The following is a 17,836-nucleotide window of genomic DNA, read 5'->3' as shown; positions in this document are numbered from 1 at the left end:
ATATCCGCTGCTTCCCTCTCCTACTGGTCCAGGGGTCACTGACTAGATGCCTCTTTCACTAACACTGCATCACCTAATCCCAGAATCCCCCAGATCTCAGTAGGTGGGGTACTCTGGGAAGATTCAAATTTTATACTTAACGCATATGAATTTATAATCCCAGTACATAGTCAGTTTAGGAAATTCTCTAATCCGGGAGGGGTCACAACTACCACTTCTAATGTTAATGAAGTCTCATCATGTGTTGATGTGGGAAATGTTGGCTGTTTAGAGATGGGTACCCACTGACTTCTTCAAACCCAGAGCCTGGGGTGGCCCTGGATTCATAATCTCCCCTCACAACTACCTCCGTTTAATCCATCACTACTTCCAATAGACTGCTGAACTGTGTCTCCAAGTCCTCCCCAACAGCTGCCTGGCCCCATGCCTCCATGGCAACCAAGTCTACCCCTTTTCTCACAGGGATGATGGAACAGCCCACTACTTTCTTCTCTGTCTTCCAATCCACCTTGCAGTCTGCTGCTAGAGGGATTCAGACCCCATCATGGTAATCTACAGTTTAAGAACCTCCCCTAGTCCCTCCCTTTGCTTTTAAGGTGAAGTCCAAACTTCTCAGCATGATCTTCAATGACCATTATCTGCCCCAAACTGACGCTTACGTCTGATCTCTCTCACGTCCCATTGAAAATTCTAAATTCCATCCACACCAACACTGAATGTGCTCTGCTTTTTCTTGCCTTTGCCCATGCTGAGCCTCTAACATGGGATGTTCTCCCTTTCTACGCCTGGGAACTATCCTACAATTTTCAATATCCAGATCAAACATGCCTTGAATGTGAAGCCATCCCTGAGTTGTGCAGACAGAGCCCATCACCCTGGGCTACTGGAATACCGTACCCGCCTCATTTCAGCTCTTGTCATCCAGTTTTGCTATGTGTTTATACACCCATGAGCTCCTCCAGGGCAGAGGCCGTGTCTGATTCATATCTGCATCCCTCCTGCCCAACCACCATGCTCAATAAATGCTTGATGAATGACGGAAGGAAAGAATGTTCATCATTGGAAAATTGCTCATCAGAGCCCTGTACATCAGCGTTGCTGAGAGATGTTTTCATCAAATGTGGTTTCTCAGTGTCAGTATCTGACACTGTCCTGATTCATCCTGAAGCATGGGAAATTCAGAAGAGCTTGCAGGGGTTAGAAGAAAGGCATTTTATTTGTTGAACAGAAAATCAGGCTATGAGATGGAACACCAAGATATGCAAATGTCTATCTTCTTTGTAGGAGAAGCTGGGAGAATCGCACTAGATTATTTTGAAATTAATTCAGTCTGAATGTCTGGAGTTTAAATGTAGCCCTCAGGAGAGTAAATAATGCAAAATGTGAAAGTGAAAAGGAGATTTGAAATGCACCAGTAAAATCGTTCAGCCCACCTTCTCCGCCAGAACATTTTAGCTGGTAGGATCCCCATGTAATTTGCAAAGATTAAACCTGTTGCAAGAAAATTAGCCCAAGCAATGACTTTAATCATTTAAGAGGCTCCCAGCTTCCTCTGGCCTCATCAACAGTAGCTCCTCACCAGTGAGGGCTTGGGGACAGATTCCAGGATGCTTGATAAAATACTGATCATTTTGCATTAAACAAAAATTTCACATACATTAATTTTTAAATATCAAGTGAGAGCGGCTGCTCTGGGCTTGCAAATTAGGGATTTAAAAATATTATTTCCAAACAGTTCCCCTTGGTAGAAGGATCAGAGAGGTGACTGCCAGAGTGCCCTGGGGGTTTTAATTAGATTTATGTATAAGTAGCTGAAAACTGCCCAGACCTCAGGGCTGCACATGCCAATGTGGCCTGCTTGGTTGGTCGCTGTGTCCCTTCAAGCAGGAATCTGTTCAAGGCCACGCACTGAGATGAGTGAAGGAAGGAGCTGGATTTTGGAGGAATGTTCCTTTCTCTGCCCCAGTTGGGAATGAGCAGATGAGATGAGAGACGGCTGGGGGCACCAAGGCCTCTGGATCTGGGCATGTGTGGGAAGGCCATCTGTCTACGAGGGCTGGAAAGGAGTCGGATGTGCCTGTATGCGGGGCTGGGATATCAAAGCAGCCTGCATGAAGCTGGGCACGGAGAGCCTGAGACCCCACAGACAGACCGAGCTCTCTTCCCCTGGTGAGGGGCAGCCTCGGACCCTGCCCTGAGAGGAGATCTTGGAGGCCAGGCAGGGTCCTGAAGACCCCAGGGTCGTGGAGGAGAAGGAGGAGGGAACGGCTAAACTTTCAAACTGCAACTGAGCCTCCCCGTAACTCTTCTACCTGCCCCTCCCCGCTTCTAGGATCTCTCTTCCCCATTCAGCTCCACAATCCCGGCCACTGGGGGCTGCCAAAACCCAGACCTAAACACACCAGTCCCCCGCACACAGCCTCACCTCCCACAGGACCAGGTCCACGTCCAGCTGCCCCTGCAGGCGCATCTCTGGCTGCGCCCCATGGGGTCCACTAGGATCCAGCCACACCCGACCCTCCGCAGCTCCCTGCACGTGGCCTGGGTTTGATGTCCGCAGCTGGTGCCCGTGCCGTTGCCTCTCCCTGGAATGCCCCTCACTACTTCTATATGGAGCAAACTCCTATGCCTTCTTCAAGGGCCAAGCTACGTACTCTCTGTTCTGGAAAGCCACCGCCCTGCCCCAACCTGCCACCCCCATCTTCCTGCACGGTGCCATTCAGCTCCCAGGAGGAGGCCGAACTCAGGGCAGCAGGAGGTAGGGCTGAAGGCAGCAGAGAGCAGCCGGATGTGAGCCCCTCCAGATGGTACGGTCCCCGTCTCACCCAGCCAAGTCAGCCCACTCACCTCCTCGGGCCGAGGTACCCATTTCTCTCTCTGCTGCCTCCAGCCTGCGAGCCTGTTTTGCATCTAATCCGAGCCAGGAGATAGCAGCCACTTTACCACCCAGCCCATGGCCAGCCTTCCTCCCTGACCACACTCCTCCAGGGCTCCCTCTGCCTCGTAATTTAAAGGAGGGCAGAGGGGAAATGTAGCCCTGTCCTGTGTCACTCTGGGCCAGAAGCCTGGCTGGGGAAAGTGACAAAGGCTTCTGCTGGGCACGGTCAGAACAGGTCACAGCTGGGGCATCTGGGCTCCACCAGGAGAGAGGGAGGTGGTAGGAAGAAGTGCTCCATATTCTAAGCCTCGGCCTTGACCCTGACCTTCTTCCAGGGGCCACTTCCAACATCCTCCCACGATTAGAAGTAAAAAAGAGAATCTGAAGTAGTTCAGGAATAATAATAATAAGCAGTGGGTATGTTATTTAACATCTTCGTGCCGCGGTTCCCTCATCTATGAACTCGGGCTAATGGTCCACATCTAATCACACACAGTTGTCGTGAGGATTAAATGAGCTGGAGTATGCTGGGCGCCTAGGAAGTGTGGCACACGATAAGCAATGTATGAACCTTAGCTAATTCTTCTTACGGGACAGACCTTTACAGTTTACAACATGTGTCAAAGGTCATAAGGACAGGAAGGGGCCGGGCAGGAGTCCCCGGGCACCATTCTCTTTCATTGAAGCCCACGCATTCTGCAGGCCCAGCCTGGACCCAGAGCTGCCACGTGCATCCTCCACCCACCCTCAGATGTGCTGTCATTGGCTCCCTGTGTTGCTTCCCAGCATCTGCTTTCCTGGCGCCCCAAAGTCCTAGTCTGGGCTCTCGCTCCTGCCTTCCAGCTAGCCCCTAAATCTATGACGTGCGTTGAACTTGCTGCTCAGGGTTGACCTTCACCATCCATTTAGGACCCAACCGAGGGTCTCTCTCAGCCCTCAGGTTCTGCACCCCCAGACCGCAGGTCAAAGGTGCCCCGTGCCCATAGAACTTGACGTAGCCGGGACCTCCCCTCACTGGCCCACCAGTACAGGGGAGAGTAACTGGACGTGAGGATTGGAATCAAGGTCAGGCCAACTGCACACCTCCATCCTGTGCCTGTCAGCCTCCTCTCAGGGCGGAAGCAGCTTGCTGGGAGGCTTGAGTCGTGGTCTCTGCCTCCTCGTCCCATGAATGTAGACATTCTGTTCCTGACTTCCCCAGAGCATCCACCACGTGCAGCCCCCAGCAGTCCTGATGCACTAAAACCCCACGGGCTCCGTCACTTCCTGTTCTGAGTGCTTTCCCTGCCCTGCCTGGGAGGGGGGTGTCCCTATCTGTGGGCAGAAACGGATCCTAATTTAGCAGATTCCTTAGGGGCTGGAGGCCTCTGGGCCAAGGCACTGGTTTTCTTCAAAGTTGGGTCACTGCGGGCCATCTCCAGCTGGCGTCTTGATCCCGGGGCATCATTTTATAACTAGGCCAATGCAGAGCAGGAAGATAAATATGGTCCTCAGAATTGATGGAAACTTAATAAAGGAATGTTTCATGGTCACCAGTGCGTGGACTGCCCTTCACAAAACGGCTCCCAGACACTGCCCTTTGAGAAAACCTCATTCCCTACAGAATGAGGAGGAAGGCAGAGCGGCTCACAGACCAGAGACGACCCAGCACTGTCTATACCTGAGAGACTGGGGCTGCGCTTGTGAGAAGGGGCTTGTGCAGAAGAAATGTGAGGTTTAAAGTCAGAGATCCGAGTTTAAAATCCCAGCCCTGCCCCTCACTGTGTGACTTCAGGCAGGGGACTCCCACCTCTGAGGCTGTTTCCTTATATCTAAAAGTTAGGGCTTCCCTGGTGGCACAGTGGTTGAGAATCTACCTGCCAATGCAGGGGACACGGGTTCGAGCCCTGGTCTGGGAGGATCTCACATGCCGCGGAGCAACTAGGCCCGTGAGCCACGGCTACTGAGCCTGCGCGCCTGGAGCCTGTGCTCCGCAACAAGAGAGGCCGCGATAGTGAGAGGCCCGCGCACCGCGATGAAGAGTGGCCTCCACTCGCCGCAACGGGAGAAAGCCCTCGCACAGAAACGAAGACCCAACACAGCCATAAATAAATAAATAAATAAAATAAAATAAAAGTTAAATAAAATGCCACTAAAACAACAACAACAACAACAATAATAATAACCTCCCTCAGAGCCAGTATCAACGAGTCAATGAGCTAACATATACCAAACACCTGGCACGTAGTAGATGCTCACTAAACCCCGAGAATTGGTCCCTCTCCTCCTCCATCCCTCCCACTCCTCCCTGCCCCGGCCCCTACCCCCCTTTCTCTACGCTGCTGCTCCTCTGGGTGGGGCTGCTACCTGCGAGAACTGCCAGTGGAGCTTCATCCTCTTGGCTTTGGCATAGCTGCATTCGATGAGCCGCGGCCGGCTGTTGACGTCCACCAGGCACCGGTTGTCGTCGTCGTCAACCGTGGGGCTCAGGATGCCCACTTGGATCTGCTGACTGCTCGTGTAGTACACGTTCTGGGGGCAGGGGGAGAACGAGGTCAAACGCTAACGACCAGAGAGATGGGGAGGGTTTGTAGGACATCTCCCCGGGCAGCTGGCAAAGAGACCACAATTCAGTGGCCTTCAAATGATTTTTCACTGCAACGGACAAGAAGAGACCCTTTTACATTATGATTCGGTACAGTGTCTGGTCCGCACGTACAACTGAAACAAAATTTTCAAGAAATCAAACTTAGCCTTACTATATGCAGTGTACTCAATTTTCTATTCTATTCTTTCATTGAAAAACATTGGCCATAACCTTTTAACTTGATTTCACCACCCACAGTTTAAAAAAACACTGACTGAATCCATTATTTGCAGGCTTGCTGACTTCCTCCCTCCATAAGTATTTTGTATAAGATGCTGTGCTTGGCTGGTAGCTAAAGAGCAAAAGACACGGGCCACACCTTAGGGAGCTCAGAGTCTTGTGGCATGGTGGATATGTAATAGGTAATTTCCATCTGTCCTAAGACTGTATAGAACAGGAGTTGGCAAACTTCTTCTAAAGGGCCAGGTGGCAAATCGTTGGGGTTTTGCAGTGTGTTGGGTGGTCCCCCAGACCACCCCCAGGTTCAATGATTCACTAGGACTCAGGAGACTCAGCGTTTGGTTGCACCATAGCTATGATTTATTACAGGCAAGGGTACAAATCAAATCAGCAAAGGGAAAAGGCACGTGGGACAAAGTCTGGAGGAAACCAGGCACAAGCTTCCGAGGGTCCTCTGCCAGCAGTCACAGAGAATGGCCCTTCACAAGCAGGAAGGGGTTGAGATCATGCTTGTGAAGGGTTATCTACCAGGGAAGCTCTTAGAGGCTCAGCACCCAGGCTTTTTATATACTGAAATCCCAGACTCCCGAAGGAAGGCAGGTGTTCAGCATAAGCCATATTGTTTGCACAGTCAGTGTGGGCACAGTGAGCCACTCTCACCATCTGTGGGAATGGTGGGAACCTTCCTGCAACCCAAGTTCCAAGATGCCAGTCAAGGGCCGACCAGGCCTTTCAAAGGAGAGCAGTCAGGCTGCTGTTTTAACCTTTTTTTTTGCACAAAGGGCCAGACAGTCTGGAAAATTAACTCTGCAGTTGTAGTGCAAACACAGCCATAGACAGTACAAATGAATGACTTTGTTTACAAAGATCAGGGCTGGCTCTGGTCTAGAGGAAAGTCATGTGACCCTCGGCCTTCAAAGTTGTCAGTCACTTCCCCCAACCTCAGGCCGTGGTTCCCAACAAGGGCTCTGAGTCGGCAGTCACAGGGTCTGTGAGCTCTTGTCCTCTATTACTAAAGAAATTAACAGCCCCACCTACGATTAGGCCGCATGGGCAAAATCGTTGTCTTGTTGTCTTGATCTATACAAAAATTCTCACTGGTAAATATTTTTGATTAATTTCAAATGGTAAAAGGAAGTATTTCTTGCTTTAGTAAAACAGGATGGTTGACAAGGACTTTAAAAGCATGGTCCAGGGCATAAAATGGACTGTGTAGTGAGAAGGGCAGTGCCAGTGAGGAGGGTAAGTAAGGGCGGTCCTTCAGGGGCATATTCTCTTTGACCCTCGGAAGTCCAGGGAACGGGTGGAGAGGCAGGCAGGGTCACCCTTCAGACATAAGAAGGACTTCAGGCCAGTGTATCCCTCAAGGCCCCAATAGGAAACAAATGGCACACTCAAGGTAGGGGGATCTAAGGAGGGTGTGTAATAAAGGCACAGTTCTCAATAGTGTGGGTCTAGGGTAAGGGAGCCATGGGGATAGTATAGTTCCTTGAGATAGTAACATGGAGCTGTTGCCACCACCAGGCCCAATGGGATGAGATGAGAGAGCTGGTACCAGAACCTGTAAGAGAAAAGTTACGTAGAGAGACTTCTGAGAAGGGTTCAGAGAGGGAGACGTTTGGGGGTGATGGTGAGTGGTGGCTAATAAACACCCCAACATCACCCTCCCTTCCCCACTCCATTCTTCTGCTGGGTCGGCCCATTGGCAAAACCCACATGGAAGTCAGACAACACAGGAGCCCATGGAAACATTCCGTAAAGTCAGTTTTGCAAAGTAGAAGAAAAAGGATGGAAATACAAATGGAAGACACTCACTGCAGCTAGGATCTGCTCTCCAAGGTAACCTTACAAGTTATCAGGTTTGGTGAATCCACGGAAATGGACATCAAAACTACCAAGGTGGCTGATTCTTCCCTTAAAAGAGGTGAAGTATCATAGTGACCAAAGTTCTGAGCAGAGGCCAAATGTACAATGCCTGGCTTCAATGTGGAAATGTGACCAGAACACAGAGGCAAGGAGAACCTATCCATCACCTAAATTGGGTAAGAGGTGGGCTTCTCATCAGAATCCTGAGACTGTCCATTGTGTGACCTGGGTTTTTAGTTCACCACCAAGGAAAGCTGATGACCTGCTGTGGCTTCCAGTTTATTGGCACTGAGGGAAAATTTGATGACACGTAGGATTTTGGAAATTAAATAGATGCAGGTGGGCATCTCATCCATCCATCCAACCATCCAACAACAAGTAATCTCTGTTGGGTCCTGAGGGTGAGAAAGCCATGTTTCCCTGTCCTGGATGATCTAACAGCCAAGTTGGGGAAACTAACATATCAGGAAATAATGGTCCTAATCACACTGATGTGGGAACTGTCCCTGCTTCCTCCACTCGCTTACCCCGACTCTTGCTACTTCGAAAATAGATATAAAAACTCACCACCTGCAGAAAGCCTTCCCTCAATGTGCAGAAGCATGGGCCTGCCCCCTGAGCCTCTCTGCAAAGATGCACAGCTGTTTATATGTCCTTGGGTTGAATGCACCATGCTCTCTCCTCAGGACGGTGTAGCTCTTAGGCACCTGGTAGGCCAGGACCCGGATCGCCTGAAGCTCCAGAGTGTGGGCTGCCAGACAAGGACAGCCAGGAAGCCAGTCACTGCCACCCCTTCCTTCATCCCTGTCATCAGGGCCTGCCTCTCATCTCCAGGGCGGGCTCCACAGACACAAGTGGCCACCTAGGTAAGAGCTGAAATCAGTTTTATCCACTTAGCTGTTCTGAAATGCTTCGGGGAGATGCTCTGAGAGACACATGTGCACTTACTTACTATCTGGTACAGCTGTCGTCAGAGCTGTTTATTGCTCCAGAGTCTGGGAAAATCATAATAAGGACAGACAGTTGTTTGTTATTTAAAAGGCAAACAACAGAGCGCATCTTGAGTGGGGTAACCACGAAGCTGGTCAGATCACAGGGAGATTCAGCAAAGAGGATTCTCATAAGTTGTTACCTGGACACCTCAGAAGCCCAGCCAGCAGTGGACTGAATCAGTAAATGGCCTGAACACAAAAGAGGGAAACAGTACAAGACACCCCACTTTTAGTGCCTGCAGGCCCAGCAGGCCCAGCTATGTTTTCTGAGCAACAGGGAACCTGGAGGTTTAACAAGAAATGACTTAGAATTTTGGTTCACCATGGAGGGGAGGTGGAGCTGGCTTTGCCAACCAGAGGATATGTGGCAATGTCTGGAGACATTTTTGGTTGAAAGAGAAAAATCACCAACAAGGGAAAAGGACAAACACATGGGTATCTCGGGTCTCACGCCAGGGGCATTTTCCTCTCCCTCAGGCCGGGGTCAGGAGTTAAGGACTAATAGCTGAGCTGGACAGCCAGCCAGGGAGCCTGGAGCGCCCCCGGGTGCACACTCCTGCCTTCAGGGCCACAGAACGAAGGCCAGGCAAAGACCCCCAGGGCTGCAGGTTCGGCTTGCTCTGTTACCTCATTTCCCAGGCAAGCGAGGGCCCCCAGCCTCTAGGATGCGGGTGGGCGCCCTGCCAGGTGTGCTCAGCCTCCCTCCTCTACCTGGCAGGCTTGGAGGCGGGACCTGCCCCTGTCAGAGACTGAGTACAGCCTTCTACAGGCTCCAGCCCTCACTGTATGAAATATTACCTCCCTGCCAGAAACGGCTGCTGGGGGGAGAAACACCGCAGGAAGAGAAGGGTGGGAAGAAAACCAACATAGTTTTGTACACCTGTATGCCCAGGTACCTTCCACACCTGCGGTCACCTTCAGCTGTTAAGGATGAGGAAACCGAGGCTAAGAAAGTTCTGAAGACCTTGCCAGGTGCACAGGCAGATGGCTGCTCTCTCCCCTCCCTGACTAGGGGGAGTTTCCAGGGAAGACTGAGATCTTGGCAGTTCAGGGCCTTCATCCCGCTCCCCGGGTGGAGCAGCCCAGATGGGCCTCCCCTCAGCCTGGGCTGGAGCTGGGGCACCACCTCCCCCGAGTCCCAACCCTCGGCTGAGGCACAGGAGTGAGGCTCCCCAAGGGCCTCATCCCTCGGAACCAGCAAGGGAACTGCCGGGTCATTTCCACCAGATTGTTCACCCTGAGTCCCACGGACTCCAAGAAGGGGTCTCATGGGCTCCTGAGGGGAGTCAGGTCTGGGAGGACAGCCTGGTGGCTGGGGTTCTAGGGCCCCTCTCCCAGCCCAACCTGGGCTTTCTTTCTTTTATTTGGCCTTCACATAACATTTGACTTGAACAAAATGTTATGAAGAATTCACAAAAAAGTTTGAAAACCACTGCTGTCAACCATGAGGCCTTCACTCAGGAGGAGGACATTAATGCCTAGTAAATCTTCATCAGCTTGAACGCCACCAACTGGAATTTGTGAACATTTGGTGAATAGCTTTAACTTCCTTTCTCCAACCGTCTCCAGGCCCCTAGTCCCTTGCATTCTTTAATATGGCCAATTTACACATGTTCCAATCATTCAATCTCCTCTTCTGTCCAGACTCGCATACCTACTTCACCATACCTTAGCTGCTATGGAAATTCTGGAGCTCTCCCCAGGGAATCATAGGATGGGCAGGGGGAGGGGGGGTGGAGAGGGCCTCCCAGCAAATCAGGAACGTGGAGCTGAATGGGGTTGGTTAGATTACTTAATAATACATTTCCAAGGTACAACAGAAGTACCGGCTCTCTTCCAAACAATGGCATGTGGATTTTGAGCGGCTTTATTTCTTCCATTAAGCGACGTTTCCTTGGCAACACTGCCGGCCTATTGAGTAAGTGCCCTTGAAAAACGAGGTATCTTGGAGACAGAGACACTCTCTCGTCAGGAGATGGGGCGGCAGTGGTGGTATTTGGCTAAAACCTTCCTTAGCCTGGAGAGTGGTGAGGGGGTGGAAGGGGGAGAGCCACAGGGGGACACTCTTTACAAGAGGTTCAGGAACAGGGAGAAAACAACTCTATTCTCAGGGTGCCTTCATGGGAAAAGTGACCCAGGGTGAAGTGGGGTCTTTGCAGTCATTTCTTTGGATACTTAGAGGGGATCTGTACCCTGGAGGACGGTTATAGCCCAACCAAGAATTAAGAGCCCAGCTTTCTGTGGGGTTAGGGGTCACACCAGGGGAGTGACAGTCTAGGGGTTGAATTGTAATGGGGTGATTACAAAGTATCAGAATGGGGGGGGTTGGCAAAGATCACTGAAAGGAGAACCAACCTGTGGCCTGAAGGGTGGGCTTCCTGGAGGAGGGGGTGTGCACTGGGAGAGGAGAAAGACCTGTGAGCAAATGAAATGGGGGAGGATAGGGGCGTGAAAAGGACACAGCCCTAAATGCAATCAAACTCAGGCGGTGCTCGCCACCTTGGCTGCATATTAGAATCACCTGGGGAGCTTTAAAAACTATAAATCACAGTCTTAGGGGTAGAGCCTAGGCTTGGGGTTTTAGCCCAGGTGATTCCAGTGTGCAGCCAAGGTGGAAAAGTAGGTGTATCGAGGGGACTCTGGCAGCCTAGGGAGGAAACGTAGGGACAGAACCTGGATTCCAAGCCTCCTTCTCATTGTGGGGGGCAAGCGGGATCTATCTTCAGGGCATTGTTTGTAAGACTGAGGAGGGTGGCAAGAGGTTGGGACGCACCACTGTTTAGGACAACAGTTTCAAAGTGTGGTCCCAGCATCATCTGGGAACTTGTTAGAAAAGCACATTTTGAAGCCCAATCTCAAACCTGCTGAAACAGAAACTCTGAGAGTAGGATTCAGGAATCTGTGTTTTCACAAGTCCTCCAATTAAGTCTGATATATGTGAACATTTGAGAACTGCTGGTCTAGGAAAAGGGTGGTCTGGTCTGGTGGGCTTCCAAGTCAAGTCTCCACCCTCACTGCCTAGCTGGGAGCAACTCAGTTTCCTGACCTGTAGAATGTAGTTGTGAGGGTTAAAATGCTCATCAAGCCTCTAGTCTGGCCACAGGCACCGCAGGGCAGGAACAGGCAGGCAGGGCTGGAGGGCGAGAAGAGACCCAGTGTGTGTGTATGGGGTGCAGCTGGTCCAGCTGCCCTGCCTCAATGCCCCTCATCTCCGGGCTCCCCTCCCTGATTCTGCCTGGCCAGTAGGCCTGTGGGTAAGGATTCACGGAAACAGCAGGCAGGGTGTGGGCATGGCGGGGCCGGGGGGGAGAAGGAACAGAGCCTTGCTTTCTTAGATTTCAATTTTGCGTGGTGACTGTGACATCCGCAATGTGTGCTAGAAATGGTCTTTGTCCCCTTTACCAAGTAGGAGCTTCTGGCCCCGCTGCAGACAGGGCGGGTTGATTTAAGGGTTTGCTTACTGGTCATTAACCCCTCGACACAGAGGTTACAGTGCTGAGGGCTGCAGGGCACTGATGCTAAACCAGGAACGAAGGGGAGTCATTTCCAAAATGATCTTACATTCACTAACCACAGGACCAGGTACCTATAGGGAATGGAAACATTTGGAAACATTTGTAAACTGTGGAAAGCAAGGTCCCTAGCTCAGAAACCCCCTCCCCTTGTGAGCCCACTTCCCTGGGGAGGGGCAACAGGTGAGGCTAAGCACACAAAACCCCCAGGTTTGTAACTGGCACTCAGCCCCTAGACAGCAGGCCACTCAGTTTAATTCAGCAAACACTCCTTGGTGCCGTCTAGGGTGTGGGCCTGGGCGGGCACTGGGGAGCAGAGAGGGGCCAGGCACGGCCTCCCTTGGGAGCTCTCAGCCTGGAGGGGAGACAGCCATGCTGAACAGGGCAGAGAGGACAGCCTCCTGGCCAGGCTTAGCACAGACTAGGAGCAGGTGAAGTGCTGGGGGCCAGAGCTGGAGTGATGAACGCTACACGCAGCTGGTCAGTGAGTGATGAGTTTTGACAACAGCTTAGGAAGAGAGCAGTTTGTCCAGATAACTGACCAGGACAAGGGACCTCTGGCAGAGGGAACAGGATAAGCAAAGTCACAGAGGCTCGGCACCGCACTGCCATTTGGGAAAAGAGAGTGCCGACGCGGGGTGGCGAGGTGAGGCTGGGGAAGCAGCTTGGGGGCCGCAGAGTCTGGACAGCACCCTGCAGGCTGTGGGGAGCTGTGACTTCAGATTAATGGGCCCTCCACTTGCTAGCACATCTGAGGGATTCTCAGAGTCTTCTGAGACGTTCAACATTCACGGGGCTTGGAAGTGAGCTGGGATTAGAGGTGACTCAGGCCGCTCGGCAGGCCTGTCTGGAAGAGTTCAGTTGTGAGCCTGCAGGGCAGCTGGGAGAAGAGTAGAGCTTTGGACTGAGGTGTGGTCTCTGAACATAAGACCGAATAGAAAAGGCTAAGCTAGGTCCTCCCACTGTGCACCTGAACCAGGCAGTGGGGGAAGCAGCGTGGGCACTGTTGCCAGGCTCAGAAAGTCTGCCTTCGATTCCCAGCTGTCTGTGTGTTTTCCTGTTTCATTCCGGACTTTGTGCCTGCAGCACAGGTGTCACCTCTGTACCACTACCTATGGGGCTGTGTGCAGCCCAGCCAGCCCCATCAGCAATCCTAATCCCCCACCTTGCGCTCTTTGCTCTTCCTGTGTTTGCTGGTATCTCCTGGGCCCAGTGCATCCTTATGAGCCCCTCGGCTTCAGGAGAGAGCCAGGTGACAGGGGTCACCCTGGGCTTCTGCATGGAAACCAGTGAGAAACCAGAGACGAACTAGAAAAGACGGCTGCAGGATTCTTGATGCTGAGAGTTTTATTTGCTTTCTTATAACAGCACTTTGCCTCACCCTGGTCAGATGGGTAGGCCTGATCCACAGGCTGGCCAATCAGAGTAACCCATTGCCTTGGCCCAGGGTTGGTTTCAGGACAGGCATATGACCCAGGCTGGGCCAATAAAAGTCCCCCCTGGATTTCCTGTTTGTAGGGTCAAACTGGACGGCTCTAAGTCCAGAGTTACCTGCTGCCTTTTTTCCTGAGGTAAATCACAGAAGACCCTTCCCCTGTTAGTACAGGAGAGACAAAGTTTACACATAAAAGGAACCAGAGTCAAATGGTGGTGTGAGAGAGAGAGAGCGTAACGAAAGTGTCATTGAAGCCCCTGGATCCAGCCCTGCCTGAAGCCAGAACAGACATGAATTTGTCAGTTACATGAGATGATAAAATTTCTTTTGCATTTAAGTTGGATTGAGTTGCGTTTCTGTGACTTGCAACCAAGAGTCTTGGCTAATACAGAAGATACAGGAGACCTTTCTAGATTACCAAAGGGGATGAGGCAAAAGGATCATGGAGTCATATAGCCCAGTGGTCCTTAGGCACAGGGTGAATGTAGATATCATGTGTGTATAAGGTTTATTCTTTCTTATAATAAAGCAAGTCATTTGTTTTATTAATAAGGTACTGAAGTTTGTGAATGTCTGACTTTTTTTTTTTTACACAATAAGGAAATATCTCACTCATTTGCATGCCAGTATGCTTTCTTCAGGGGGTGAGAAGCTAGTGAGCCTGGAGGTTCACACAGCCCTAGTAAGTCCCTGGGAGTGGGCTGAGTATCTGAACATTATCAATCATGTGGGTATAAGTGGAGAAGTTGAGAGCTGCAGAGGGAGCTCAAGTTATGGGAAAGTAAGATCAGCATTGGTCCAGGATAAGACAATGAACAGGTGCCCTGGACTGGGGTTGCTGGCTGAGCCCCTCATTTCCTGCAGCCTCTGGTGTCTGTCTTGAGGGAGCAGTGCTTGCCAACCGCCCCGGCCTGGACCTTAGCCTCGCATCCAGGTCCTGCTGCTGCCGTTCCTTCCTCATTCCCCCTGCTCTCAACCTGCACCCCACACCTGACACGGATGCCTGCCTGGGGAGCTCTCTCCAGCGGAGCCCTCTGACACGGATGGAGGCCGCAGATGAAGGCCACTCCAGGCAGAAACAGGCTGCCAAGGGCCGGAGCACAGAGGAGGCCCCATCAATAGCGATGGCCAGTGCGGTGGGTCAGGCCCCGGAGGCTGCAGACCTGGGTTGTCACGGAGAGGAAAGATGCGCGTGGGATGTGTGTTACCAGAACGAGGCGGGAGGGGGCAGAGCCAGGGACTGGGGCTGGCAGCTGTGAAGAGGCAGGACTGAGCCCGCAATGTCTGACAATGACCCATCTCCTCTGAGAATAGGGCTGGGCACCCAGTAGTCTGTATTCTGTGACTCTACCACCTGCCCATTGGCGAGAATAGGGCTGTTAAGGGGCCGAGAAGGCTCCCTCCTCCCAGGAATTTAAAACACGAAATGGGGCTTCCCTGGTGGCGCAGTGGTTGAGAATCTGCCTGCCATTGCAGGGGACACAGGTTCGAGCCCTGGTCTGGGAAGATCCCACATGCCGCGGAGCAACTGGGCCCGTGAGCCACAATTACTGAGCCTGTGCGTCTGGAGCCTGTGCTCCGCAACGGGAGAGGCCGCGACAGTGAGAGGCCCGCGCACCGCGATGAAGAGTGGCCCCCGCTCGCCGCAACTAGAGAAAGCCCTCGCACAGAAACGAAGACCCAACACAGCCATAAATAAATAAATAAATAAATAAATAAATAAATAAATAAATAAATAAATAAATAAAATTAGTTAAAACATGAAACAGAGAGACACAGAGATGAGGCAGTACTATAGCTAAGACACATTTAGGGCAACTGTCTAGAGAAGATCTGTGAACTTGTACTGCTGAGAGCTGCCCTGTTCCTGCCTTTCCCCAGGCAACCCTCCCTTCGAGTCTACAAATGAATCACCCCAGGGTTGCTCTAATAGCACCAACCCTTTGTTTTTAGCTTAAACTACCTGTATTTATTTTAGTTGTTGTTGTTGACGGGTGTTACTCCTTCCCATCAAGTCTAGTTGTCCAAGTACAAATACAGTTCTCTTGTTCATCTGTACATTCTCCATCTTCAGGAAAGCTCACGCACCTGCTATTTGCCTGCTGGTGCCATGTGTGCCCCTATTTTGGAAGGTGCTGCTCAAAACTCTTTATAGCTGTGTCTGCTCATCTACCACCACCTCCATCTACTCACTGACAAACGGCTAAGATGGAGCGCATCACATGCACCTAGGAAAATGTGCCCTGACATTCCTCTTTTCAAAACACAACGTCTGCGAACTCTGCATCTGCCTGTGACAGTCAATGCACGCTCCTTAACGTCTCTAACAGATTGATTCACTGCCCTGTCCTGTGAGGCCGCTCCTGTGCTTCCCTCCAGACCGAGCTCTGACACATCCCTGCATCATTAGTGTCAGACCTGGCCACGTGTCTTTAACCAATGGAACGTCAGTAGGAGAGACGCGTTGTCATTTCCAATCAGAAGCTTTAAGAGCAATCGTGACATCTGCCATGTCTCTTTTTGCTCTCTGCCTTTGGATTGGTAGCGTCCCAGAGGGGAGCTTCTCCTCTGGTCCCGGGAAAGGTGAAGCGACAGAGCTGCAGCTGAACTGTGATGACCATGTGGCACGAACAAGAAATAAGCAGTTCTTGGTTTAAGCCCCTGAGATTTGGGGATCATCAGCCTAAGCTGAATGATAAAGAAATCGATTCTAGATGAGGGGGTGTGTGCCAAACCCTAGAATGTGAGACCCTGACTTTGGGGCCAGAAAGTGGGTGGTGAGGAACCATCCCTGGAGGCTGGAAAGACGGTGATCTCTTTTATGCAGCAATGAAATATTTGGCAAAGCTGTTGCCTGCAATAAGTTGGTAGATAAAAGGTGGCAAATGAGCTTGTGCTTTCGATGTAGAGCACGCCTTTGTTACTGTTGGCTGTTTTTGACAAGCACTGCGAAAGGAAGATGAGGTCAAGGAAGACTTGGATATGTAGCGAGACCAAGAAATGTTTGTTACTGTAAGCCACTCAGATTTTGAGGTCATCTCTTCCTGGAGCATAACAAAGCCTGAACTGGCTGACACACCTATTTTGCTACGCTCCCTCACCAAACAATCACACACAAATAGAATCACAAAACGTGGCGCGTGCGCTTAAAGACAAGTAAAAGAGGCTTGCAAAATATATACCAGGAGGACTTGATCTAGAGGGGCAGGGGAAGGAGAATGATTCAAGGAAGACTGAGTCTGGATTCACGTCCCCAGTCTCATCATTCATTAGCTGTGTGACTGTAGACAATTTACTTGGCCATTCATTCTTTCAATTTATTCATCTGTAAAAGCAAGAGATAATAATGGTACCCACAGCATAGGGTTGATGGGGGACTACACGGACTTTGTTTTGGTTAATGTTAGCCGTTAGTCGTGCTCTTGTAATATCAGTCTCTGCCCATCAGATTCCAAGATCCCTGAGGGCCGGGACCATGCTTGTCTTGCTAACTATTGTCTCTGTTATCCAACTCAGTGCTTGGTATGAAACATATACTCAAAACATATTAGTTGATTAAATGAATGCATTACTAAACTATTCCAGGGACATTGAGCTCCAGCTCAGACATCCATCCAGCCTCCCTCCCTGGTGCCTGTTTCATATTCCTTACTCTAAGGGTCCTCTAAGCTTCTCTCTGCTTAGTTCTGGACCAGTACCTTGGACAACACCCTCCATGTAGCCTGGTAGATTAATATTTTGGGTAGAATAGGATTCTCTCTCCAGGATAAGATTCTCAATATTTGCCCCCAGGACACAGTCTAATTCTTACCTGGTCCCCATGAGCAATGAGGGGCTTAGTCCCTTGCTGGCATACCACAGCTGTTACCCTGCACTGAATTGAGAAGATCTTAGAATGTTCCCAGGGGAGTGTGTGTGTGTGTGTGTGTGTGTGTGTGTGTGTGTGTGTGTTTGTGTGTGTTTAACAGAGTTTTTAACATGTGGTCAATAGAGATCTGGACTCACCAGCAACCTCAGTGATCTGGAAGATGGAGGAAAGATCACGGTAATAAAAACGTATGGGTTAAGATCCAGCAGGGAGAAGTTAGCCCAGAAAAATGGACTTCCTGGGGATGAAATACTGGTATCTCATTTTAATCTGCAAATATAAATCTTTCTATTTCACCTGCTCTAACACCATCCCCCACTTCATCTCCCTCTTCTCTGGAAAGAGTATAACCTGATTTACTGGGAAAAAAGGTCCAGCTCATGTCTTTACTGGATGTCACAGACCTCGGACAGCAATGCAGACGGATTGCACTATGACTAGGAAACTGAGGCCATTCTTTTGGGGATTCCTCTTCTTGC

The 17,836-nt window shown here is 50.8% G+C and overlaps 1 protein-coding gene across 3 annotated transcripts in view; it reads right to left on the bottom strand.

Annotated features, from left to right (window-relative positions):
* GALNT18 (polypeptide N-acetylgalactosaminyltransferase 18) overlaps window positions 1-17,836 on the bottom strand; it is a 340,031-nt gene that overhangs the window by 9,794 nt on the left and 312,401 nt on the right. For all 3 annotated transcript variants that reach the window (XM_082341541.1, XM_082341542.1, XM_082341540.1), the window contains one exon: window positions 5,225-5,389. In XM_082341541.1, the coding sequence (XP_082197667.1) occupies window positions 5,225-5,389 (165 nt within the window). The remainder of the gene's footprint in view (window positions 1-5,224; window positions 5,390-17,836) is intronic.

Source organism: Balaenoptera borealis (assembly GCF_965194805.1).
Source record: "Balaenoptera borealis genome assembly, chromosome: 11".
Taxonomy (NCBI): Eukaryota; Metazoa; Chordata; class Mammalia; order Artiodactyla; family Balaenopteridae; genus Balaenoptera; species Balaenoptera borealis.
The sequence above is the reverse complement of the archived record's forward strand: the minus strand, read 5'-3'. Positions and strand labels throughout refer to the sequence as shown.